Source organism: Aphelocoma coerulescens, chromosome 2, assembly GCF_041296385.1.
Source record: "Aphelocoma coerulescens isolate FSJ_1873_10779 chromosome 2, UR_Acoe_1.0, whole genome shotgun sequence".
NCBI classification, from domain to species: domain Eukaryota; kingdom Metazoa; phylum Chordata; class Aves; order Passeriformes; family Corvidae; genus Aphelocoma; species Aphelocoma coerulescens.
This window is the reverse complement of record NC_091015.1, coordinates 135,257,621-135,285,619: the sequence shown is the minus strand read 5'-3', so window position 1 is coordinate 135,285,619 and position 27,999 is coordinate 135,257,621. Positions and strand designations below refer to the sequence as shown.

At 38.9% G+C, this 27,999-nt stretch overlaps 1 protein-coding gene across 1 annotated transcript; it reads left to right on the top strand.

Moving 5' to 3' along the window:
* The first annotated feature begins 330 nt into the window (after window positions 1–330).
* LOC138105258 (ATPase family AAA domain-containing protein 2-like) lies at window positions 331–22,121 on the top strand. The gene is given in 23 exon segments (XM_069005007.1): window positions 331–379; window positions 1,315–1,393; window positions 2,355–2,447; window positions 3,375–3,486; window positions 3,673–3,788; window positions 5,027–5,201; window positions 5,830–5,918; window positions 6,251–6,410; window positions 7,624–7,714; window positions 8,183–8,497; window positions 9,126–9,231; window positions 9,722–9,902; window positions 12,198–12,383; window positions 13,620–13,755; window positions 13,903–14,099; window positions 15,974–16,133; window positions 16,536–16,585; window positions 16,587–16,709; window positions 16,712–16,826; window positions 17,341–17,631; window positions 18,332–18,456; window positions 20,503–20,631; window positions 22,083–22,121. Coding segments are annotated over 23 exon segments (3,117 nt in total).
* The last annotated feature ends 5,878 nt before the right edge of the window (window positions 22,122–27,999 follow it).

Below are 27,999 nucleotides of genomic sequence, written 5' to 3'. Positions count from 1 at the left end.
TTTCGTAGTTGGTTTTGGTCAGATAAAAATTCCTTTGTGGTTTGTTTCAACCAGAATTGGCCATAGTACTTCATAAATCATCTTTCAAAGGCCAGTATGTTTTTCTTTTTCTGCTAGGAATTGCTTTGTCCTACACTACAGTGGGTTCTACCACACTCTTGGATAATTAACCTGTGACTAATTGATATACTCAGTTTTGTATCTGGCCAAGTGTTTGACTTTCACATTTAGTAAACCCTATTTTAGAGTAGAAATCCTTGCTATTAATCCTGGGTTCCAGAGTGGTGTTCCTATTCCCTCCCCCTTGCGTTAATTTAATATTTTGCGTATATGGAGTGCCTTGAAAATGATACTATAAAGGCACCAGATATGCCCACAGGTTTTCTGCATGTTTGTGTCTGATTTTTACTGTTTCTTTTAATTAGGAAAGTCTAGATATGGAAACAACTGGTGAAGAAACAACTGAAAATCCAGGTAGCATTCTAGGCTAGTTCTGTTTTAAATTTATTTGACTATGCCTAGCCAAAAGCTTTTTCTTAAGCAATTGAAATGGACTGAACTACTGGTATTTTTCATCTGTTAAAAAATCTGTGTTGCTCTTGACATTACAAGCCATAGCCACAGGTTCTAGGGCTGTACTGGTAAAGAGCTCATAGGGATTCAGACAAAGAAGTCCCAAACCCCAGTGTTTTTGCAAAACATGTGCATGATAAAAGGCTGTGGAGAGGAGGGAATACCTGTCATATAGCACACTTTGAATATATCATTATTTGCAACAGTACTTAAAGAGCTTAATGTTCTGTGCAGTAATTTCGTCATAAGGAAGCGAAGCAAAAGGAAAAAAAGCTTTGCTTTGTTGAGTGCTATCAAGATACACTGGAAAGTAGGTTATAGGCAGGGTTTTTCTTAACAGCTAATTTCTTGCGTGGAAGCAAGATTTTTTTAATGGAAATGTATGCACACAACTTTAAATTTCTTACCTTCATTCTGCCATTCTTAAATGTCTGTACCCCGTGCACATTCTATTTTTTTCCTATTTGGGATCCTTACTGTTTTCCAGTAAAAAAATGACCTATCTTGAAAGAATAGTAATTAATGAGACTTCATAATCTTACTCATGTGTTTTACCGTTCTCCTGAAAAATCAGGTGTGTGTTTTTTCACTTCTACTGTGCACTGATCAACCCCCACCTGCCTTGAAACTTCCCCTGAACTTAGAGATGGGTGATACACATCCTGTTTTCTGCCTCTTTGACTATCCCACTTTATCTTATATTTGTTTGTGACATTATTCTAAATCCTTTGCTTTCAACAGAACCTAGAAATTGTGAGACAGATTCTTCAGTCCCATCTTCATCTGTCTCAGAGAGAGATTCATGCCAAGGGAATAAAAGGTTTGTGTATGGCTAAGTGATAGTTCTTTCTCAATAGTGCTGTCACATGACTTAATAATGCTTTCAAGGGGTTTTGGACTGGTGGCAACTACAGATAAATAGTATGATTATTATTGTGGTAGTCTGAGAATATAAAGAAAACAAACACTGGTGGGGAGGCCATTCTTTTTACTAGCCTTCACATTTTATTTGAAAATGCAGTATTTATGGTCACTGATAGGGTGATGATGAGGGTTGTGGCTGAAATTGTGTAACTGAAATTTATTTGTTCTGGAACTAAAGCCAGGCTCTCCCTCTGAAAACCTTAGACTATTTAATCTCGAGAGATGAAAATTATTTTCCTAAAACCAAAGACAGTTTAATTAGAGGGAGAGCCTGTATGGAAGTTTTAATGGATTTTTTTTTAATCACTCAAACACTGATTTTGATGTCTCTTTGGAATCAGTTCATGTTTCTGTATGAAACTATCCTTAAACATGAAAAATGTTAAATGAAAATCTAATTTATGAATTGGATTAATGATGACAAAGGGGTGTCAGAGCATGGAGAGTGCCTTCCCTTGCTAGATAGGAACACTGTTTTGCATCCTTGAAAGCACACAATTATGGAAGGAAAGGGTTTTGAAGTCAAATTTTAAAGTAAGTATAAAATGTTGATGTTTCACAGAGTGGCTGCATAATGCTAAGTGAAACTTGATTTGTGTGTCTAAGAGAGAGACTGGACAAAAGGAGTAACTTAATTAAGAAATTTCTTTGCACACTAGTGAAACATTTTACCTTCCTAAGAAAAATCAAATACTGCTGTCACAAGGAAAATCACATAATGTACTTTGAAATCTGATGAAAAGTCCAATGATCTGAAAACTTACTAGATTTCAAAGTAAACTCTGGGATAGTGTTAGCTTAAATTTTGGTATTACTTAGGGTGCATTTTAATTTTTTACTTGTTTGAATGTTTGCAGACAGAGATATGGAGTCTTCAGCAGTGATTCCCTTTTCTCTTCTGATGATGATGAGGATTTTGAAATGCCGAGGAAGAAGAGAAATTTAAGGAGGTTAATGAAATTGGAGAAGAGGGGAGGGAGTAGTATGCCTGGGAACACTTTGCATATGCCTAACTGTGAACTGTTGCCATCTTCATTTTGTACCCTTTCAAAATTGTGGCAATATTTAATCATACCTGTTGGTATTGACAACTGTAAATGGAGTCTCTAAAACTGGATTTTTAGAATTGACTTTTAATAAGAAATTTGATTTCTAGGTGGGAATGGGAAGAAAGGGACAGATACACACTTTGGTGTATTTCCTTGATGTAAAATTTTACTGCTTCTGTGCTTTACTATTGTTTTCTCAGAAAGCAAACCACTACAAGAGAAAATGTTATAAGTCAGGGAAATAGGTTTTATTACTTAACAAATGCTCTAGAAATATTAATTGAATAACAGTCTAACAAACGAGCTTTCAGCCTGACAGATGTGCATCTTCTGGCACACACATTCCAAGGTCCTCAGGAAAATCCAGGAGAGGTGGGCAGCCTTTATAATATTAATCCCCACTGAAATAAGTGTTCTCCTGGAATGTAACTTTTTGAAGGTAAAAGCTAGAACTATTTGAAAGATGTCAGTGTGTTTCGGAAGGGGAGGAATTCTTCCATCTTACTAATCAAGGTTAGTCCATGGTCTCCACATATGGAATAATTGTTCTAAGCTTGCATTCCTATATGTGCTGTGTTGACTGGCATGGATATTCATAAGTGCTAAGAGTTGTTAAAATAATTAACTCAGTTTAATGTTTGGAGCGACCATTTTCCTTTATCGACTCATAGCCATTAAATGTAAAAAGTTGGAATGAATATTTGATTATTTAGGAAGTTCATGCTAATTTATAAGGTCTTCTGCATTCACTTGCCATCATTATAAAATCAAAATTCTTCTATCTGCATTTTAAGTTAGAAAGTACCTTTTTTTCCTCCTTAATTCAAGTCAGATCTCTCTGGTCAGCTTTCAGAAAGGTGCCTTAACGGGAGCTGACAAAGATACCATGAAAATGGGAGGAAGTTTGGCTGGTGTGGAGCAAATGCCAACAGATGGTTCAGTAAGTGGTTTTGATTCATTGTGGCAGTGAGACATTTGCAGTATTTATGAAAGCTTCCAGTAATGGGCCATCTACAACTCCCTTGGTTTACGTTTTTCTCTCAAGCAGTCCAGCTTCTCATGGAACCTTATCGAGGTTGCAGCTTTCTTTAACATATAAAATGTGTTCTGTTGGCTTCATCTTTAGGTACAATTTGATGGTGTGGGTGGTCTTTCTGACCACATTTCATCTTTAAAGGAGATGGTCATTTTCCCATTGCTTTATCCTGAAATCTTTGAGAGATTGAAAATTGAACCTCCAAGGTAACAGACACTGTTTAAAACTCTAAGTTATATTTTAGCTATTTTCAGGAGAATTCAGCTGGGTCATCAATATGTTTTTGTGCTTCAAAATTCTCAGCAGTGTTGATTTTTTTAAAACAGTAGTAAAATGTAATTTAAAAAAAAATTGATAGAATTTAGTATATATGTAGGTCCAAAGATTTACTTTGTGGTGAGACTATCCTTCCAAAGTGTTTTGCTTTTCAAATGTGGAGGTGGGGATATTTTCTTTAAAGCTCTATATGTAAGTGGACTTAATTAGTTTGTAAGCAGGAAGTACTTTCTACTGGTAGTCAAATGTTTGTTTAGCAAAAATCCACTTGTCTCTGCCACCAACTTTCTTTTTTTTCAAGTTCTCAAGTATCAGTTTTACAACTGATAGGACATGCAACTAGAAACTGCAGTGTTTGTTGTGCTTGAGCTAAAATAAGAATCTGTCCTCTTTTTACACAGCTAAGTGGCTTCTGTGTTACAAAAAATAATCAATTATTTGACTGTTAGCTTTATATATTCTTGCTCAATGAAACTCAGTCATGGCATACTGAACTAGGATCTAGAATTCTTTGCCTTCAGTGACTTTAAAAGTATTTCAAAACAGAAAGGAAATATTTCTGTGCTTTGCTTCTTTACCACTGAAATTCTTTTTTGAGGAAGCAGTGTATTGGTTTTCTAGTTTATGTAAGTGCAGAAATGCAGAGTATCTTTCCAGCTTTAGCATACTTCTTCCTTTATCACCTGCAAAGGGAATTCTAGTAACCCAAAGCTTTTTAAGGCAGAATTAAGTGTTTTACTATAAAATCTTGCCTTATGTGAAAACAAGAATGAATATGTGTGCATCATTGAAAAATGAACTGGTGATTCCTAAGTTAGCCTAGTCTCAGATTCTGATTTGAAAGTTTGTTCTTGTATGGCTCCAGCCATGCCTGCTGGATTGTCAGAAGTTTTGAAAGTGTCCTTTTGGGATGCTGCAAGCTTTTATCAAGGTTTTGTATTTCTGCATCATCCTCTACTGATTTGGTTTGCTGCCTTGTAGAACTGTGTAGGAATGCTTCTGACTTTTCTCACACTTCAGCTGTTACTGCTCTCTTATCCATGAGGTGTTTTGTTTAGGAGAGCAGAGTTGTGTGTTTTAAGGATGGGGTTTGTAATAGGTGCTTTTCCATGGTGATTTTTTCATTTGTGAGGTTTTTTTTTTTAATTTTTTTTTTTTTTAATTGCAGAGGCTGTCTATTCTATGGTCCACCAGGGACTGGAAAGACACTGCTTGCTCGTGCACTTGCTAATGAATGCAGTCAGGGTGACATGAGAGTAACCTTTTTTATGAGAAAAGGTGCTGAGTGCTTGAGTAAATGGATAGGAGAATCTGAACGACAGCTTCGTTTATTATTTGAGCAGGTAAGGATGAAATGTGCCATGTGTTCTGTCTGAATTGGAAATAATTTTCTATGGTCAACAAGAACTCACTCTTTTTTCTTTTGTCAGCTCCTTCCACTGAAACAGGATTGCCACTGTTTCCTTTGTCAGTTGAGTTTTAGGGGCTTGAAATCTTGAGGTGTATTGGGAAAGATTAGTAAAGGAAATAAGAAAATCCTGTGAAGCACCACCACTACCACCCTCCTCCCCCCCCCACAAAACAACAAACACAACAACCTCCCAAAAAGTCACAAAAAATATTTCAAGAAGCAAGAGGTGGTGGCTTAAGATCACAGGCTGAAAGCATGGTCATTTAAATTGGTAACAGAGGGTTGCTTCCAGAACCTGTAACTGAGTTAAGTCTTGTCTCTTCTTGTGGTTGCCAGATAGATGTTAAAACTATTGGTATGGTTTTTTTCTTGTCACCCAGTCTCCGTGGGTTGACATAGGCTGCTGTTTTCAGTTACTCATGCCACTTTACTCTGTTAGCTCAATTAGCAGAGTCTGAAAAATCTAGTTCATGCCTTTCCAACCATGATGTTTTTCATGCATTTTCTCTTTCAAATAGGGCTGTTTCCCTGATGTCAATATTCCTGTGTTTTCATTGTAGGCCTACCAGATGCGACCTTCAATTATTTTCTTTGACGAGATTGATGCTCTTGCTCCTGTACGGTCCAATAAACAAGACCAAATTCTTAGGTAGGACGTGTTTTGTATCTACATAGAAGCTGGTTGATCTTTGTGAAAAAAAGATGGCAATTTATTTAACTTCAAGTGACACATTCATTTTTCCTGAAAATGAGTAATTCCGTGCAAATGAATCTCAGATGATTTTTAGACAGTAATTGAAAATGATTTACACAAGGCCTGTGTAACCTTATCTGTATTTTGTTATGACTTTAAATGAGTCTTTTGCTAAACAGCATCTCATAAATAAAAACTTGTCCTTTTTGAGTGATCATTGGACAAGGTTATTTGTAACTGAAGAAAATTTACTAAGCCGGTGAATGAAAATCATATTTTTCTGTTAGCTCTGTGGTGGGGACACTTCTGGCACTTATGGATGGCTTAGCCAGCAGAGGAGAGGTTGTGGTCATAGGAGCCACCAACAGACTGGATTCTATAGATCCTGCTTTACGAAGACCCGGGCGCTTTGAACGAGAATTCCGCTTCAGTTTGCCAAACAAAGAAGTCAGAACATCCACTCAACCTTAGTGCTTATGTGCCAAAGTCCATCTTTATAACAAAGCCCTGGAATAAGGCAGCATTGTGTGGCAGTGCAAGTCTCCATCCGTAGTGTACAGCTTGGACACGAGAGGGGTATCTGGAGACATTGCATTTTACTGTGCAGGGCAGACTTGGCCCTGGATATCTATGATTAGGGTGATTTGAACAAGTAGTTAGTTCTCTAGTTAGTTTTGGTTTCTCTGTGACTGGTGGAGAAAAGGGGATGCTGATAGTGACTGAAATGTTTAAGAAAGAATGAGTGTATTAATTAGTTATAAACTACTCCTATAGCATCTTGAATGTGAAAGAAAGGGTGAGAGAATTCCGCCTTGGTAGCAAAAAACTTTGATCAAGGCTGGTGCTGGAGCGAATTAAGTATGTTGGGCTCTCACTGGAAGTTACTGACAGGGACTTGGACAAAGTTGTGAAGGACACAGCACAGGTGCAGGGCTTGGGAAGCATTTAGTTCAATGGCAATAGTTAAGCAGTATAAAAATGGATATATAGCAACCAAAAAATATTGAAGGGGGGACATTGCATGCAAAACTGGAGACTTCTTTTTGTATTTTCTCTCTGGCTATGTCTGATATTTCTTAGCACTTCTTGGAAAAAGGATAAAAGGCTTGTTGGGTTGAAAGCTAGTAAAAGTGCACTAAACAATGCATTTAGCACAAATATTTTTCTCCAGTTTTCATCTGCTCTCAGGAACAGGAGATGAGGTGCCATTAAAAAGATCTAATACATGATTCCCTAATGTGGTAGAATTCCAGAAATCTGCCATAATGAATCTGTGTACCAAGAAATACTTCATGAAATTTTTCTAAATTTGAGAGAATTTTCTTTGATGAAAAATCTCCATTTGTAGATAAGAATTTTACCATGATTTTTTTCTTCAGAATCTATATGTCTCACACTTGTGAAAACTGACTTTTATGGAAGATGTAAATGCCTTTTACTTGACTGCAGCCCCCAGCAAGAGTTTAATGTAACAAATTTAGAATTATTGAATTTCCTGCTTGAAGTAGCAGACAGCATATTAATAACTGACCTTTAAAATACTAAAAGGTTTAGCTGATAAGAAAAGTATTTTTAGTGGTATAAGGGGTTTTGTGGGTTTGTGTTGTCATTGTTCTTGTAAGAGAAAACTTAGGGCAAACTGAAATGCAACTGTTTTCAGGCAAGAAAAGAAATTTTCAAAATTCATACACGAGACTGGAACCCGAAGCCGTCGGACAACTTACTTGAAGAGCTGGCTGAAGAATGTGTTGGTGAGTTTGAAAACAGTGTGGGTTACTACATGGGACTTGAGCCCTAGGGAACCTGAGCTTGTATCAGGCAGTACTTGAGCTCCTGTACCTTGCTGCAGAGAGAGGCAGTGAGGAGGCAGTTGGCATGCCTTGGGAGCAAAGTTAGGTGCTGCTTTAAATTTTCTTTTTGTCTCTCAGAACACTGAATGGGTTTGGAACATCTTTCCCAGGAGCAAAGTTTTGACCAGTAGGCTGCTGCCTAAGTGCAGGATATCAGGCTTTGAGCCACGTAATAGAGATTAGAACAGTAGAGATAGAACAGTAGAGATAGAACAGTAGAGATAGAACAGTAACTCTTTAAATTCTCTTTTAGCCTGGTAGTTTTTGGCTGCATAAAAAGTCTTTCAGTGTTTCACTTTAGAAATATTGGCCTTGAATTCTGTTTTGTCTGAGACTGGCACAACATTTGATTCTTGTTTTGTTTATTAGGATACTGTGGTGCCGATATTAAAGCCTTATGTGCCGAAACCGGTCTCTGTGCTCTGCGGCATCGTTATCCTCAGCTATATGAAAGCAGAGAGAGACTGCAGATAAACATGGATTCAATTAAAATAAAAGCAAATGATTTTTCCATGGCCATGCAGAAGACTGTTCCAGCTTCAGGGAGGGTTGTGCCTTCCCCTGGGCGAGCGCTATCAGCTATTTCAAAGCCACTGTTAAAAAACACACTGGAAAGGATTTTACAAACCTTGCAGAGAGTGTTCCCCCATGCTGAGCTTGCACTAAAGAGGGACCAACAGAAAGGTATAACGTCTACATTCCCTTGTTTAAAAATCTGCCAAAGCAAAAGCTTGTGATTTGTGCAATCAACATACACAAACCTCTCAGCTGTACTGGCAGCACAGTTTTGTACTTTGTGTGTGCACAGTGCAGGGTGGGAGCTGTGAGTGACTCGCAAAAGCAGTTAAGAGCTATGTGTTCTTTGCTGGAGCACCCAGTTGCTGACAGTACCCACAGTTACTGACAGTAGCTAACAATCACATTTATCACTTGTGGAGAGGAATCTAAGTTTTAAATTATTAGCACCTCTTTTCAAATAAATGCTTAAAGCAGGAGAAATATTTTTCAGGTGTCCGGGAACTACATAAGTTGTTTCTAATCATCTTTATTCTAAGGAGAAAAACCCACAAGTTTTTGTTAACAGAGATAATACCCAATGCAAATCATGGGACTTAGGACAGCTTTGTAGAGACTTGTGCAATCTCCTTTGATTTGTGGCAGAAGGAACTCTTCAGAAAATAGCATTCAAATGATGAAATACAAGAGAAGTGTTTTCCAGCACCAATTTTGAACGTGTATTAATGTAAGAGAGAGATATGGATTATACAAGGAAGTTAACAAAACTCTCTTCTCTTTAAATATCCTATTTTAGGAAATTATGTGATTGACACTGATGAGGAATCACCATCAATCTCTGAAGAGAAGCCAACTCATAAAACACCTGATTGCAAAAAGGCAGAATTCTGCACTTTTAGCAGGTATGTTTGTCCCTGGTATGGTTCCATTTGTAAGACAGCTGGTCTGTAACCTTTTTTGGTGTGAGGGATGCTAGATGAAGGAGTTGAGAGTGTGTGTGAGGGGTGGTCAGTATTTGCCACATGTAAGTGTGAAGCTACAACTGGTTGCTACTGCTCTCACTGAGTACACTGCCCTGACCCATCAAACTGAACTGTTGTGTGGGTATGGCTGGTATGGTTGGCTGGATAGTCCCACTGTGGCATTTAAGAGCTGTTACTTAACCCAGCCAAAAGAGTAGCAGACATGCTGGGGACTGACAGGATTTCTTAGCAGAGACAGAGTTTGTGAGAAAGTAGGCTTTGATAGTCTTCCTGTTCACAGACCAGCTTATTATTTTATGGAATGGGGAGAATATTTGCAAAAAAAAAAAAAAAAAAAGCATAGGAAAAACTTTACTGTCTGTTTTCATATTCATCACTCATTTTTAAACTTTTCTTCTTATTGCTGTAGAAATCCTCGTGACCAGCCAACATCTTACAGGCCACGGTTCTTACTAATTGAAGAGCCAGGATCTGGGCAAGCTTCTGATTTGGCAGCTGCAGTAATACATTCCCTGGAAAAGTTTCCAGTTTATACACTGGACACACCAACATTGTTTGCTAGCACGTCACTAGATGAAACGTGTGTACAGGTAGCTTCTTCTCTTGTTAGTCTCGTAGGATTAGTGTATAAACTAGTGAAGTATGCAAAATTCATTGTCAATATAAGTGGTCTGATTTAAATGTGCTGTTTTGTTTACTTCTGTCTGAAAATTCACTTTTCTGATGGAATGATACCAAGTAAGGATTTTATACGTGGCCATGGTTTCCATTTGAAATGTGACAGGGAAAATGTTACTAGCAGCTCAGGAAAATGGGAAGTGCTGCTTATAAACCCCTCTTTGTGGCAAAAAATCCTGCTAGTCTCACGTGGAATTTAGAAAGTTGTTTTTGTTGCTTCTTAAGACTGTGCTACCAGTAGATGGCTCTTCACCAACCTGACGGCATGTCAATGCACATTCTGTAGCCTTTTTTTCAATTATATTTGTAGGGCAGCTAAGGTTTTAAGAAAAAGAATTTTCTTGTTTGGATTTTTTTTTTTTCCTATACACATGCAGCTTCTACTGCTGCAGTACATGCAGCAAAAGCATTAAAATTCATGGAATACTTAGATTTGTCCAGTGTTGGGTTTTCATTTACTATGAAAAGGAAATATAAGCAGCTTAATGCTTTTTTGCTTTTTTTACTTTTGAGCAGTAAATCCACTTTGTTTTTTGGCATCACCGTATTAAAATATTTTGATCTCTAGTAGCAGCATTTGAGATCTGTACAAGTTAGGAGAGACACATTATGTGACTGGATACTCATTTGTCACACAGGAGGAGCAAGTCCTTTGCAGATTGTTAATCTGACATGGTGCATAGAGAAATTTGTCGTGCGAAAGGACTGTTCCACTTCCCTCATCCGGTAGATGCATGTTGTCTTCTGTGATTGAGGTGCCATCTGTAGGCAGTGGCTTGTGGTTTTCCAAAGCCATCTGGTCTGTCATACATGAAATCCCTATTTGTGCTTGGTCTTTGCATATTAAGTGCTTTAATTATTAATTTTGAGTTAAATATTTTTAAATTGAATGTTAAAATTAACCCATCAGCCCAGGTACCAAAAAAAAATCAAGTTCCATTAATCACTTGTACACCATAAGTTATCTTTCCGGTGTTTACTGTATACTTTCACCACGGTTTTAAGATGTTGGATGTATTTTAGTACTTTTTTTAGGTGTTTTTACTTGTACTTTGGTTCCAAGGCAGATTTCAAAACCCCAGTTCCAACAAACAGCCCAGCCCCATAGCCATTACCCTGTAAGCTCCATGGCAACCTGAATTTTAATGACCCTTATCTCAGCTAATACCACCCCTCTGACAACGATGAGCCCTTGGTGGACAGAGATAATCTGTCAAAGGGAAAACACCAATCACCTTAAACCGAAGGGGTGGGCTGTGGGCGGGCTGTGGGTGGAGCAAAGGCACTATAAAACAAGGAGCCAGAGACAGACACACCCCCCTTCTGTCCAGCCTGCTGAGGTGGAGTTCAGTGCTGGGAAGGCTTACTCCTATTAATGAGCTTTTAGTAATTTTTTTTTTTTTTTTGGCTTTTGGACCAGCCAAAAGCCAGCCTAGCACTGCAAGACCTTTTTCTCTACCTGAGGTCCAGTGCTGTCTCAGCCAGAAGATCTAAAATCCCTGCGCTCCTGGGGCATACCATCTATCGAGCCATAGGATCCCAAATTTTTATATTTTGCTAATTTTTGTAATTTTTCAGTTTTTCCGTTTTTAATAAATTGTTTTAATTTTTAACTAAGAGTTGTCTCATTTCTCACATGGTATGATGGGTCCTTTGGTAATGAGAGGCTGTGAGTGATTTAGCTCTTAAAACAGTCTAAGGACTGGTCACCTCTTATAAAATGTGCTTGAAGTTAGGAACTATAGCCAGGCTTCTTGTGCTGTGTTAGCCCTCATCTTTTCACCCAGGCCTTTGTTCAGACCGTGCTCCAGTCTAAATAGGGTGTATCCCCCCTCTGAACTGAAAATGGTGTAGCTGCAGTTGTGTGGTGATTTTTCCAGGCAAGTACATCTTGCTGAAGTGTTAGCTTTGGGGTTTTTTTCAGGCACACCACTATATTGGCTGAGTTCTTAGGCCCTTTAGGAGTTATCATATACCTAAGTAGTTTTGAAATCAGCAGAGATTCAGGTCTGTTTCTGTCTGCATAGAAATGCCTATATCAGAGTCAAAGTGAAAATTTTACATGATTGTTAAGGAGTCATTTATCAATTTGTCTTGATGTCTTGCCTTCATGCCTCTCATTTCATAAGTTAGTTTGACTGATACATAGTTATTTAGTAGCCTGTTCTACATGATGTAGTTTTCTTATCCAAGCTTCATTTTACCAGCTGATGCGAGAAGCTCAAAGAACAGCACCAAGTATCATTTATGTCCCACAAATCCCTTCATGGTGGGAGACTGTTGGACCTACACTGAGATCTGTTTTTACAACACTACTGCAGAGCATCCCAAGGTTTACTCCAGTTTTACTCCTTGCAACATCTAATGTACAACTGAGAGATCTCCCAGAAAAGGTATTTCAGTTGATACTTTACTTCCTTTGTTACTCAATTTCTTGTTAATTTATAACTCCCTGAAGCATTAGAGTTACGTGTGGCTCCTAAGCAGATTCGTATTAATTACTCAGGCATCCAAACCCAGTCCCTTAAAACTTGCTTAGACAAAACAACGCTGGAAGCATTTGCCTAAAGTGTTTTCTGAGTAGAGATTGACTTTGACCCAACATTTCATCCCTTCTCACACACTTAAGCTTATTAGACAGATGTATGGACTTGCTTCAGGCAATGGTTCTGGTGGCTTAAAGATGGTTAGGTGTGTCCTTAGTGAAGACTATGGTGCTTGAAAGGTTGCTAGGAAAAAGACTGTTTTTCTGAAAACATTTTTACTGAAAAGTCAAGAGATATTTTTGCTGAAAAAGTACAGAGATTACACTGTTATTGATGGAATGTGATTTCAAATTTGAATTATTTTTTTAGAATTTCAGTTACTTCCTTCATCTGGGTGAAAACTCAACAAATTAGAAAGCTAAGTTCCAGTTTCTGTTTAAGCAACTTGGAAATAAATGTTTAGGGGCATTCTTTAATGAAATTCTTCAAGAGGACATGCTGAGCTTTGTAGACATGTGAGACTGTGCATTCAAGGAAGGTGTTCAAAATGCGAATGTGCTGCTCTGATTATTTTGTCTCAGTAACAGAAGTTTTTATACTGTTAATAAGTGCCTTCTAAAATAAGGATTGAAATCCCTTCCATACCTTTTGGTAGTAGAAATAGAAAAATGGAATACAGCTTGGAAGTATTCAAATTGAGACACCTCATTTAAATTAATTAAAAATAAAATTAGAGAAAGCCCAAACACCTTAATAAAAAGCCAGCACTTGTCCTCTGAGCCTTGCCGTTTTCCCTCTGTAGTTGCCATGAAGATTCAAGCCAAAGGCCAGCAAGGCATGTAAATGCAAAATAAGCAGCCTTGAGGATGGTGAATCCCCAGTCACCCCTTTCTCAGTTGTTTATCATACAGTTTCTTCCTAGCTTCCTAGCTTAAAATCTAGAAGGTGATCCTTGGAGAAGGCATTTTAAATTGCCATGCTATAAAAACCTAGTCTTTTAAGGCCAAGAAGGTACCTTTTCATCGATAGTCTTATCCAGATAAGTATTCAGTTTAATTCAGAGAGATACTCAGCTCTTTTGGAACAGAATATAAGTTTGCATGGCCTTGTATAACTGAAGTATCTTTTCTCTTCATACTTTAGATAAAAACATTGTTCAATAATGAATATGAAGAAGTTTTCAGAATCCCACGTCCTACCTGTGCTGAAAGAAGACATTTTTTTGAAGACTTAGTTATGAAGCAAGCTGCTCAACCTCCTGCATTAAAAAACAACACAAGTGAGGAGGATATTCTACATATAAAACTTTTCTAACTCTAGGTTAACAGATAATGCAGTGTTCACTGTGGTGATAATTTTCTATCGATCATTTTTCATGTGCTTGTATATGAGTTCCATCAATTAACAATTTTCTGATTCATTTAAGCTTGCCAGCCTTTGGAAGTGCTGCCTGTAGCTCCACCACCCAAGCCTCGAAAGCTGACAGAGGAAGAAATAAGACAGGTGGAAGAGCAGGAAGAGGATACGTTGCGTGAACTTAGGATTTACTTAAGAGATGTGGCACAAAGACTTGTCATTGACAAACGTTTCAAAGCATTTACAAAGCCCATTGACCCAGAGGAGGTTAGTATTGACTTATAATACTATTGTAACTGTGTGTATTCATAATTCCTCTGTGTTTACGTGTCTTGCTGTTTGTGTGCTCTTTCTAGGAAGGTTTATCTTTGGTGTTAGGAATGTACTATTCTGATTTTCCAAGAAGAAGGAACTGAATTTTGCTTTTACTTGACTCCTTGAGGCTCTCAAATGCTTATTATTTGAGTATTCACTGAAATTCCTATGTTCTTTCTAAAATGTCTTTAAACCTTTAGCGTATTTCAGTTAGAAGGGATCTACAAGGATGATCTAGTCCAAGTGCCAGTTACACCAAATGCCAACACAGTTTGCCCATGAAAATGTTTGGATACATTGGTGTGTGTCTTGGGGTGACCTTATGATGTGTATCCCATATCGCTGCCTATGCCCAGAAATTGATTTCTGTGCCTTTCTATGCCTCTAAACTGAGCCTGAGAGGGGGAAGGTAAAAAACTGAGCAAAACTTCTTCAAAGCAGTTTGCAACTTGTTCAAGGTCACACACAGATAGCAATTGGTTTCCCAGGTGCAGCAGGGGAGGGAGGAAGCACCCGGCTTGCTGCTCCCAGGACAGGTTTTTTTTTGGCCAGTGGTTCAGCTGCTTTGTTCTTTGAGAGAGACTGAGAGTTGAATTTTTCCTTCTCTGGAATTTCGTATTTTCTCCCTTTTCTACTGGCCTGCTTGATTCCTTTAACATCAGAGCACATCGGGAGGACTTTCCACCAGGCACAGAGGGCCTGGCCCTGGCCCAAGCCCCAGCTCGGAGGAGACCAAAGGGAGGACTCTTAACGCTTTCCCAGGTTTTTCCTCCACAGCGAAAGATTTTATTGTTTAGCATTATTATCCTTTCTCGTGTGTTTGTTAAATAAATAGCTTTTATCTCCTTCACTTTCCTTTGAGGAAAATTTATTTTTCCCGAACCTGGTGGGGGAGGGGTGGTTGTGCCTTCTCTCAGAGGATGTATTTCTAAATTTGGCCAAACCGGAACAGTGTGTTACAGCACTAAAAAGCAGAGAGATCACTTTCTCTATAAACAGTACCTGTAGGGCTGTTGTAATAAAGTCTGAAGCTCTTTGATTAACTGTCAATATGTTCTGTGAGACCAGGAGTAGAAGCAGCAGTTTGTCAAATAAATTTTCAGATGCCATTCTCAGTTTCATCTGTAGCTTTCCTCAGTACATAATCAACCATAAGGGCTGCATGGGTTTTTCTTGCTCCCATACACTTCCCATTAAAGTTGTTGAATAAGTCTAAGCCAGGGGCATGTACTTCAAAGTCAGTTGTTTTAAGACAGCTTTTCATTTCAGCAAAGTCCCATTCCCTTGAGCATCCACTGACTTGTCTTTTCCTTTCCTTGTAGTTTCCAAGATGTGAATAACCTATAAACACATAGATGTCCTTATCTAAACTAGTCATTAGGCGCCTTTTATGCCTTGAGTAAAGAAATCAGCATCTCTGGGTCCAGTTATCTCATTGGAGACTAGATGCTTAGGACAGGTGCTTCAAAGGTGCAAATCCTGCAGATTTTTCTTGCTGCCAACAACAAAGAGAATCTAAGGTGATTTTACTAAGAAAGGCTTCTCTGCTGTGGTTTTCTGAAAGGAAGTGAAATGAATCCAGCCAGTTCCTTTCTCTGCTCCACACATGCTTCTGACCACCCTGCTTCTATTTTCCCCCTCTCCTGGTCTGTCTCTTCAAAGACACCTGAAATACCTTTCCAATTTTCAAGAAACTATCCGGTTATTTTCTGCATCTTTGAGTGTGTTATAAATATCTGGGGCTCTTCAGAAGTCCTTTATTTGACTTTATGAAAATAATTAATTTTTGTAGCTTAAATCTCTGAGCATGTGTATTTAATTTGTAGGCACCCAATTGCAGGGACACTGTTAAACAGCCCATGGACCTCTCAACAGTTTTGTCCAAGATTGACATGCACCAGTACCTAACTGCAAGAGATTTTCTAAAGGACATCGATCTAATCCGTAGCCATGCTTTAGAGCACAACACAAAAACATGGCCTGGAGGTAAGGGTGTATTTTTTATCCCTAATTCGGAAAAAATTTCAGATGTGTAAATTGATAAATTTTGTCTGTGGAAATTTAGTAATCCCACAGTAGATGTGGGATCAGATAATTTTAAACAACCCCATTAGATAATTTTAAACCACCCCAGAGAGCATTTCTTGCCAGATTGTAAATGTTTTAGCATTAGATATATTGTTTGGGTATGGAATTGTAACAGATGTGTTGATTGGTAACTAGTACTTTTTCTTAAATAATTAACTTTTCTGTTTTCATGCTGAAAATACTGACTGACATAACCTTTCAGAACCTGCCTATGAAAAAAGAAAAATCATTCTAAGTAACCAAAATAAAGACTTTCATTGAACTGGTAGAAAATTCTCAGTTCTGACTGTAAAATTTCAGATCTCCTCCTGAGGCACAAAGCTTGTACTTTGAGTGATACTGCATATTCATTCCATTGTGAGGCATGAAATGAATGAAGATTTTGAGCAACGCTGCCAAAAAATTAAAGAATCTCGTAAGGAAAGAGGTATGTTTTTTGATGCTGAGGATTTTAAGACTTGTCTTGTGCTTTGTAAGACACACAAGACACAATTCTTTGCTCTGCAGGGTATAAGAAAGCAGACCCAAAGTGTAATGAAAAATGGAAGATGCCCACAGCACCTGTGAATGCCAGTACCCCCTGCTCCAATGGCAAGTTTCATTTTATTCAGACTTTCTTGGAGAAGGTGCCAAAGTCACTTCTCTACCTTCTGTGTTCCTGTGGCCTAACAGCAGGTTCCTGTGATGCTTGGTTCTTCATGCCAGAGGCATTAAATATTTCATTATGCTGCTTCAAAATGTGGAGTAAATCCTGAGGTCATTCATTCAATGTGGTTATGAAGTGCAGTGGCTGCTTGACATTGGAAGAGCCTGGCCTTGATGGCTCAGCTGACATTTAATGGCACCTGCCTCTTGAAGTCCAAAACATTGTCTGTGGCTCTTTTGAATATTCAGCTAGTTTTCAGTTACATGAAACAGTGTTTTCCCCTTCCCTGCCTATAATATATCTAATAGAGAACTGATCTCATTAACTTGCAACCCTTTCTCTAGACACATATAGGGAGATGGTACTGAAGCTTCTGTAGTTATTTTCCTTGCAAGATGCTGCTGCTGTGTTTTGAAGAAAGAACTGTTTTGGATTACATTTTTTTGTATCTTTCTATAGATAAGTCAAAAAGAAAATGCAAAATGAAGGAATACTCTTCAAGTATTGCAGCAAAGAGGGAGAATGTTCAGTTTGCATCCTCCCAGGACAGTCCTATGGAAGAACATGAAAATGTACTCCAAGGACAACAGAAAAATGGGACAGAAAATGAACGCGAGAGAGTGAGCCTTGTGGCTGAATCCCCTACTGAAAAAAAGAGTGCCATGCTTCCTGAATGTTCAGACCTAAGAGAGGAGAGTGAAATGCTAGATTGCCAAATAGGCAGAACTTCTGAAGATGGAAGTTCAAATGGTAAGTTAAAGGTCAAAGAGGTAATTTAGCTCCTTTTTCTTCTTGAGCAGGGTTACACTATTTATTAGGTTTTAGCCTTCTTGAATTTCATTCTGTTACTTTTTTTGTGTCTCTCTCAAATCAACATACAGTGTTCCTTGCATAATGATGCTGCTCCTCTAGTTATGCTGGCTGGAGTCATGGTTTTCTGTAGTGGCTGGGATTTTTTGATTCTGCAGTTTGTTTTTCAAATGGTACCTAGTTGTACAAGTATCTTCCCAGTAATAAGCAGCCTAAGTGTAAACTGTACTGCTGTACTTTAAGTAGTGTGGACCCAGAGACCCCCATGGAATAGAAGAATTATGTCCTAATGTTTGGAATGTAAGATGTGTAGGTGTGTTTCTGAACCTAAAATACTTTGTTTTTTCACTGTGTTTGGTTTTTTTGACTTCAGGTTTACTGTGCAGTGCTATAGTGGCAACATGAATATTTGTTCTTCATTTTACCCAGTCTTTTTTATCTAGGGCTTTCTTTCATGTCTGAGTTTCTAGTTTTTATGGAGCAGCACTAGAAGGATGGAAGTCAAGCATTTCTCGGTAAAAAAATTGGCAACAGTTTTGTCTCTGTTATTGCAGAGGGCTACTGTTTTCCAGGTACAGGATGCTTCACTGATACTGTAGTCCAGATAAAGAAATCATGACTTAAATGTGTGTAATTCCAGATTCACGGGTACATCATACAACTTGTGTGGGACGTTCTCAGGCAGATGAGCAACCCAAAGTATGTGATGGGAAAGCAAAGAAAATTCACACACAGGGAGTGTCTGTGGATTACTCTGAGCTCAGAGTAAGTCTAATTTCAATTTTGTTAATACTGAAGTAGGACATTTTCTTGCTACCTGTATGGTTGTAAATTAAGTCAGTTTTTAACCAATGCCAATTCATGAGAGGGGTACATAGCTTGTGAAAGAATTCAACCTGTAATGACTGGTGTTTCCACAGCTGGTATAGATGGCTGCTTTTGCTGAACTGAATTTTAGGAGACTGTGATCTCTTCCTAATTTTCAGTGTAAAAGGGCTTGCTAAATTTTAAAATAAGTCACTGACAACCTGCTACTGCCGTTGGTTAGCAGTTTTTATGATGGACTGGGGAGATGGGTGTTTTGATTTGCTGTTTACATGTTTTCATTAATTACAAACTGGAAAAGGACCTTGATTTTTATCAGTGATGACTTTAAACCTGAAATTAGAAGGTTGACCTAAAGATCATCCTGGATAAAATACTAATATCTGTTTTTCTCAAAGGCTTTCAAAATTCAGTGCTAGAATTTTGCATCCATACAATTACAGTGTTACATGGTTTTTCCAGTCCCCTGTAGGATAGAAGTTGTTTTCCTAGGGTGTAGTTGGGGAAAGGCTCAAACATGGGCCTATGCTGCAGGGCGAAAAAGAGGTTCCTTTGCATGAACTGGAGAGGGTAGAAGAAGGATCTGCCTTTCAGGGGATGTAGCCATGAGAAAAATTCAAGAAATTGCTAGGTTGAAGTCCTGGAGGTTGGTCAAAGGAGAGGATGCTGCTGTTTACCTGCCATGACGAGAAAGGGAGTATTACTTGGTTGTTTCCCTTGTGTGAGGAGAGTGTAACTAGAGAGAAATCCCCTTTGGTGAAGGGGCCTGCCAGCACAATTTCTATCACATTTTTAAGTGTTGACCTGAACTGTAGAGGTTAAATTAACTTTCCAAGATGGCTTCCTAAGGAAACAAACTTCAGGGGGTTGTGTTGTTCAGGTCTGCTTGTGTATTTAAAGAAGCCACAAAGGTTTTTCTAGAATTAGGGTGCTAACAGCATGTAATCTGAAGTTATTGCCTACTGACTGGAGGAATGGTAGGGTAGAGCCCTTACAAATGTTTCTGCTCATATGTGTTTCAGCTGTGAGGAGACAGCTACAGTCATGAAACGCGTCTTTTAGACTTGTTTCCTTAACATGGGTGTCACTGGAAGTCACTGCTTGTACCAGAGAGCTGCTCCAAAATGGAGCTGCTTGGTTTTGTATGGGGTTTTTGTTTGATTGATTTTGTTTGTCTGTTCTCTTGGGGGTTTCTTTTGTATGTGTGTTCACTTATTTGCTCGATATTAGGTATAGAACTCAGACCTTGTGGTAGCTGATCTGAGGGAGGACAAGTCTGATGGCAAGCTGTTGTGAGGCAGTAATATTTTGTTTGGTGTAGCTGCTCTCTTGAGCTACATCTCAACAGCCTCCCACAACACACAGCTGCTGAACAGCCCCAGCAGTGCTGCTACTAGCTTGTTAGTGTTGCTTTCCCAGAGATTACCACATTCACATATTTGGTAACACAAGGAACTGTGGGAGATATTGGTAGTTTCCTACAGAAACTTCCATTGGTAGTTCATCCACTCTTGAGTTGCAAGGTAGGAGCTGACTGATGTTAGTCACAGTACAGATTGAGCTAATGGGTAGAGGTGAACACCTAAGGATGCTTTTGTTTCCATCTGGCACAGCTCTATATGTATGATCTGTAGCCTTGTTTCCAAAAACACATTTTCCAGGGCCTTGTATTGCATTTCTAATGAAGTGCAACCATGACTTTCCTGTGGCAGCTACTCTTTGACAAAGTGGATCGTGTCATTCCCTGCTGTTCTAGAAGCAGTTGATTGGCAGTTATGATCCCTGATGTTATATAGTGATGAGTAAGAAAAAGCTGTCTGAAATGTAAGCCTTTTCTTTGACATATGGAATATTACTTTGCTTCCTTCAATTAAATCTTGTCAGAAATCTAATCAGTTTTCTGAAGTGCCGCTTTGTATAACAATGTAAGAAAGTAGGATGTATCTTGTGCTATTCTAAACTGTACTTTCCATTTTTTTGCTTCAGCAACTGCTGGATTTGGTCATTGTGGCAACTGAGAATGTCAGTATATCTTGCATGGAAAGACTATATGCTCTTCTTAGCCAGTGCATTTATCGACATCGGGAAGATGATGACAAAACTGAATTAGTGAAGGTAAATTTTTTGTCTTGTAGCCCTTTCTGTCACATGCTATTATACGTGTGTGTGTGTGTTATGCATATGTATGTGTGCTCTGTGAACATCACACTTATTTGGCATCACTGTTTACTGCTTAGTTGCCTGTTTCACAAGACTTTCATTTCAGTCTGGAAGACATTTATCCATATTGCAAAACCATTGTTGTATGTGGCATAGTAGTTGATTACAGTTTCAACAGGAAAAGGCTTGAAGACAATGGATCCACCCACTCAGGCCTCTCAAACCAGTTAACCTCACTCTGTCAATAAAGGCTTCTCCAGAAGCTTTTCAGGGGTGGGAGGCTGTGAAAGGAGGGTGCTTTTCTCTGTGTGTCACTTCCTCTTTCTCCCCTTGCAGGCAGGCACACATGGTAATGCTTGTATAGTAGTCATTCCATTCTTGAAAAGAAATGAAGTATGAAACATAACAAGAACTTGAGACTTTTGTCTAGTCTCACCAGACTGACTTTTTAACTAGCATGGCCCAAATGTCTTTAATTTGACAAATGGGGAGTTTTCTGCCTATGACAGTTTGATGCTAATGAGTCAAATTCTCTTAATCTCTCTCTCTAAGAGAGGAGTTCTTAGTTGTCAGAACTGGGCAGAAATCTTCCACAGGCACTCATGGTCCCAGCTGGGCATTCCCAGTACTGAGTTCATTTAGATAGGTTGGATATTCAATCTTCAGCTTCAATATCCTTGAATCCATTTGTCTTTCAGATGCTTGTGCCTAAAAATAGATAAAATTCTTCATGCCTCTCAGTCTGCCTTAAAAAAAAAGAGCAAGCCTCTTGTCTTTGGCCCTGGTCATCTCAATCTCTTCTTCCACAGCTAATAAAGAGTTGGAACAGACTCTGTTATAATTGTGCAGGCCATTCCTGAAAAATGCACCCTTCTCTCATCTAGCATAATGATGTGGTTTAACATGAAAAGGGACCTGTTTATGTTATCTCAGTGCTTGCAAGCTTTTGTGACTAGGCTTGGTTTTTTTGTTTGTTTTCTACTTCTATCTTAACCAAAAAATATTTCCTCTTCAAAGTACCCACATGAGTTGTTCAAGAGCAACCTCCTCTGTATGAAGAGAGAGACTTTAGCAAGTACTTAATCAGAGTGCAGAAAAGAACAGTTCCAGCTTTTAGTTATGGCTCTTTGGGAACTGCTTCTTTTCTCGTTGTTGAAACTGTCATTGATAAAGATCCATAGTCCCATAAAACAGATTCCTCCAGTCTCTCTAGCCTACTCTGTATTTTGGGTGCCTAATGAAGCTAATGGGTCTAGAAAGATGTGATGATGGTAGCACATGTATTGGATAAACATTACTAACATTTGTATGTATGAACAGACTTGATTCTTTTGATGAAGAAGCAAATAGGGTTCTCTAGCTTGCATTCACACTGTGACTCCTAATTTTTCTTTTTTTCTTATTAGGCAATGAAGAAAGAAATTGCAATGTTAAGTTATCTGTGATACTGGACTTCAGTATATTCTAATGTTCATGTACTGCTCCCAAATGGAAAAATTATGTTTAATGTCTCAGTAATTGCAGCAACTATAGAACAAAGAGTGGAAGAAGGAAACATCTTTTACCATATGAAGGAAACCAGACATAACCTCCACTCTGTGGACCATCCCCTTGCGCACTGGGTGAAAGAGCCTGTTTCAAGACAACAATGTTTTCTTTCCATGGAAACAGCATGAAATTCTTCTAGAGGGTGCTGATTCTGACTCCTAAGATTGTCACAAAGCTTCCAAACATTTTTGCCACTGTAAGACATGGAAATGGATTTTTTTTTCCTTTAACTTCTTCCTCTAATTTCTAGTGAAGAGAAGTGAGCTGGGAGGTTCTGGGTTCTGCACCTTGGACGCAGCAACCCTATTTGTGTGTACTGACTGGGGAATGAGATGCTGGAAAGCAGTGCCACAGAAAGGCACCTGGGGGTCCTGCTTGATGGTTGGTGGTTGAACATGAGCCAGCAGCGCCCTGGCAGCCAGGAGGGCCAAGAGTGTCCTGGGGTGCATCAGGCACAGCATCGCCAGCCGGGCAAGGGAGGGGATTGTCCTGCTCTGCTCTGCACTGGGGTGGCCTCACCTTATGTATTGTGTGCAGTTTTGGGCTCCTCAATATAAGACATTAAGCTATTAGAGAGTGTCCAAAGGAGGGCAACAAAAATGGTGAAAGGCCTTGAGGGAAGGCAGTATGAGGAGCAGCTGAGGTCACTTGGTCTGTTCAGCCTGGAGAAGAGGAGGCTGAGGGGAGACCTCAGCACAGTCTACAACTTCCTTGTGAGGGGAAGAGGAGGGGCAGACACTGATCTCTTCTCTGTGGTAACCAGTGACAGAACCTGAGGGAATGGCCTGAAGCTGTGCCAGGGGAGGTTTAGGTTGGATATCAGAAAAAGGTTCTTCGCCCAGAGAGTAGTTGGGCACTGGAACAGGCTCCCAGGGAAGTGGTCACAGCACCAAGCCTGACAGAGTTCAAGAAGAGTTTGGACAACACTCTCATGCATGTGGTGGGATTCTTGGGGCTGTCTTGTGCAAGGCCAGGAGTTGGACTTGATGATCCTTGTGAGTCCCTTCCAGTCAGAATATTCTGTGATTCTGTGAGAGGCCAGGACTGACATCAGCCTCCCAGCTGTGGCACAGGCTGGCAGAGGATTCCACTCCTGCTTGTGACTCTGGCTGTCCTGTCACCTCACAAGGGTGAGGGGAGCACTCACCTGCCCCATCCTTGCCCCCCAGCAGCCCTTACCAACAGCAGCTGGTGCAGGTGTGGGCAGGATGGGACCACACAATTGCCTTGCAGGTGGCCAGCACAGGGGTGTTGGAAGTAGATGAACTTTAAGGTCCTTTCCAACCCAAAACATTCCATGAAATCTGTGGCCAGCTGTGTACATATATGTATAGATATGGTGTATACAGGTGCTCTCTCTGCATTTGCCTACTGAGGATAAAGCTTTTGCATGCTTATCAAGTGAGTATTAACTATTAACATTGCATAAACTCACTTTTTTACATTTCTTTCCTGGAGTTTAAAAGGAAATATATAAGGGGAAATGAAGGACATGAGTATAGCACATGGGTAGTCTGAACTTGACTTTAAATGGGCCTGACAGAACTCCCGTCTGGAATGCGGAGCTTCTTTAGCAGGCATAACAGACTATAAAGTTTTTGGTCTGAAACAGTGCTAGATTAAGTACATTTTATATATATATATATCTTGGAAAATATGCTGAGATCCAATGTCATTTCCTACTACTGTTTACCTCACTTAATCATTATTTTGCACTATTGCTGCAAATGTGTTTTGGAATACATTCTAGTACCTCAGGAGTTTCAGTCCCCCCCAGACATTCTCCATTGGTTTTTTTTCCCCCACAAACACTTCAAATTGCAGTGGTTTCCCTTCCTTGTTCTGAAGGCTTCCTTTCCTTTTACATCTCTGCATGAATTGGTCTTCTATTTTCATCTTGCCTCAATTAGAATCAAGAATCCTATTAAAAAATACTTATCAGAGAAGCTAGGAAGGTGGAAAAAAAGAAGGCATGGATTGAAAACACCAAGGCCCCTTATTGAAGTTTTTGCAGTGTTAGTCCAGTTTAGCCCTTTAGGTGTCTTTTCTGCCTAAAAGGCACACTTTCAAAGCTGAGCTTTTTCAGGTGTGTTGTATTACAGTCTTTTGTTGCATGACAGAGCTGCTTCTTGGCTCACAAACTGTAATTCCTCCTAAGTGTTACAGCACAAGTCCTTTTTTTTTTTTAAATCTTTCTAGCAGTGCTGAGCCATCAGACAAATTGAACCAGTACACTTTAGAATGAGATATATTAAAATTCTCACAACCATGAAACATACATTTAGTTATAATAGAGGTTATGTAGTATTATATGCAGTTACTTTGGAACAAAGGTGAAGGAGATTGTTTAATACTCTTGATATATGTGTAATCACCTAAAATGCTGCTCTGCCATAATATACCTTTTCATATTAGTCAATGGTAATAGTTATGAGATATAGAATGATGGAAAAATCAAAGTAACAGAACTCAGAATTTCTTTTAAAGTAATATTAGTGAAATTATTCATCATGTATAGAAATACAGGACAGACCAGACTTCTGGTAGAATACTGTCTAAAAGAACAGATTTTGGAGAATCACATCTGTCTAGAAATTACTGGCAGTAACTTTCCATTTGGTGAAGGATTTTACTTATGAGTATGCCAAGATTATGCAAGGATAATACCCTGTAGACCTTTCACAGATTTATGAGTGTTGTTCCTGAGCCAATCATACAGAAGCAATTAGATGCAGTAAATTTCTGAGAAGGCAAAAATACATGGGTGAGGCAGGTCTGCAATAGAAAATAGCTGTAGTTCTGCAACCATGTTCTGTCTTTCCTTGATCCTCTGAGCATGCATCTGCTGTGGTTTCAAACAGTTTGGAGTTTACAAAAGTGGCAAGGCTGAAGCAGTGACTCCCTTGTTACATTCACAGGCCATGTGAGTGCTGGGGAATTCCCATGGTGAGGTCTAAACCCAACATTTTGGTATTTCAACAGCCTCTTTGGGAGATCTGGAGGTCTCTGCCAAAGCACATGGCCCCTTTGTGGATATTGTTGCTTCCAAAAGGACGGATTTCCTTATGAAACTCTGATCAGTGGGAAGGGAAAAATTTTCTGATTAATTAACTAGAGAAAGTAAAAGAGAAAATGAGTCTTAAGTTCCTGGGACCTGATTAGGAGCAGGGTGTTATCCAACATATATGTTCCCATTCTGCCTTTTCTAACTTAGAATACTTGATTCAGTATTAAAGATTTCAACTGCCTTCTTGTAAATAAATGCATTTTATGGAATAAAAGGAAAGAGCAATTTAAAAATAAGTGAAAGGCTCAATTTCTCCTGTTGAGAGTACTATTGGCACTTGTAAGACATTTGGATGACTTCTGAAGCTTAAACTATAGATCTACTTGTATGCTTTAAATACTAGACACTTTAATGGCTCATTGAGCTAATATATGTATGAAAGAATAAAGGCTGTATTATTCTCAGTTAATGTAATGCAGTTTTAGAGACAAATGTATTACAGTATTCAATATTTTGAACTCAGCAGGGTCTCCTACTCTTTGCTGGGATTAATTCATACACAGAAAAGGAACTGATAGGTATTTTATTCTGTCCCACCTGAAGAACTACATTGAGACTTGAGTTAAAGACAATGCAGTTGCTGCATTATCACCAACCGTGTTCATTGGCACATTCACATCAGTGAATGTCAGACCATGATGTTGCTCTAGTGTCTGGGACTCGCCCTAGAAAGAAGAATGGTAAGTTGGAATGCTGTGTAGCACTGACTGTAGTTCACCTTGCTTGCTACCAGAAGCAAATACTTCTCCCATTTTGTCTTTACTCGATGTCTCTTGTTTTGACCAGGGACATGCTCTTAAAGCCCCTATGCTCCTGATGAAGTTATATCAAATTCTCCTTGGCTAACATCACAGAATCATAGAATGGCTTGGATTGGAAGAGACCTTAAAGAACAGCTGGTTGTGACCCCCCCTGTCATGTGCAGCAACACCATCAACTAGGCCGGGTTGCTGAAGGCCCCATCCACCTTGGCCTTGAACAATTCCAGGGATGGGGAGTCCACAACTTCTCTGGGCAACCTGTTCCAGAGCCTCACGACACTCAAAGTACAGAATTTCTTCCTAATGTCTAATCTAAACCTACCCTCCTTCAGCTGATCACCATTCCCTCTTGTCCTATGACTACATGCCCTTGGGAAAAGTCCTTCTCCAGGTCTCTAGCAGACATCTTTAGGTACTTGATGGCTTCTATCCTTTGAGCCTTCTCTTCTCCAGGCTGAAAAACCCCAACTGTCCCAGCCTGTCTTCATAGATGCTCCAGCCCTCTGATCAATCAATGCACTTGAGTAAATTCAACAATCCATAGTGTTTACATGCTTTAGTGAATTTAAATTATATTTATGAATTACCTGTTATGTGAATGAAGATTTTCCGATAAAGATACACACACAGAAAGAGTCCCTAAGTTACTGGCCAAGTACTGCTATCTCTGGTGTACTGAGTAATGACTGACATTTGGCACTGTCTTCTGTGGAATTATACCTGAGATACACAATTGCAGATTAGGTAACTATATTTCTCTGAAATGATCATTAGAGACCTCTCAGAAACTTTGCTTGTTTAGAATTAATAATTTATTTATGTTTGTTTATTTTGATAAATGTGCCAGCCATTAGAAACTAACAGCTTTGCAACTGTTCTCAGTGTGAAAACAAGGTCTTGGAAATATGATTTTCTGGCTCTACTGATTAGCTGAGCATTGAATGTGTTTAGCAACCTGGAAGAAAGAGGATAAACTTGCAACAATGTTAAATACTGTGAAAATATTATAGAGAGACACACTTTATATCTGTAAAAGTGTCAGAGAAGATCGGTTGTAGTGAATACCAGAAAATCTGAGATTCATTTGAATGGGTGAAACTAAATCTAGAGCTGTTTTCAACCCAAGCTGCCAAATGAAAAGGAAATAATTTATTGTTGTTTAAAAATGGGAGGTTGGTAGATTTCATTAGATTTCTAATACTGTGTAAATAGCTATTGTGACAGACAATACCTCTGAACACATGCACAATAGCAAAGCAGTTTGCCTTGATCAATCATCACAATGAATGTTAAATCAATTTGCAACATCAGTACACTCCTGGAATTACAATTTTATTCATTCTGAGCTCTGGATACATTGCTGACAGTCCCTGAGTTTTAATTCTGCGGATGTCATGACTAGAAATTCCAAGGAAACAAAACATGCTGATTATCCAAAAATCAATTTCATTGTTAACTGAGGGAAGACACTGAAGTGAAACTACTCACAGAAAGCAGAGGTAGCAGAGTATTTATGTGGTGGTGCCTGTTTAAATCTGTTTCTTTATTCATTTTGTGGGTGAGAATGTGGTCTCAGACATGAAAAACAGTAGCTACTCTTTCCTATTATTTTTAATACTATAAAATTGATCTTCTTTCTGTATGTACTAAGGTCTTTATTTCTTTTGATTACTGGGAATCTTATTTTGTCCTCCCCAAGAATTGTGAATAGGTTTTGACTTAGTTTTGAAATACCTAGTAGAAAAGTTGGAGCTTTTCTCCCATCTTACAAGGTAAACATGTGAAACCTGCTTGAAGTTATTAAACAGGATTTGCTTATGTGCTTCTGATGAGAAAGGTGGTCAGGCAAGCAGGAGTGGCTGATAATTAAACCAGTAGTTGTAATGTTGCTGCTAAAAGAAACTTCTTCCTTTGGAGATGTAATTGTTCATATTAGAGTGAAATTTT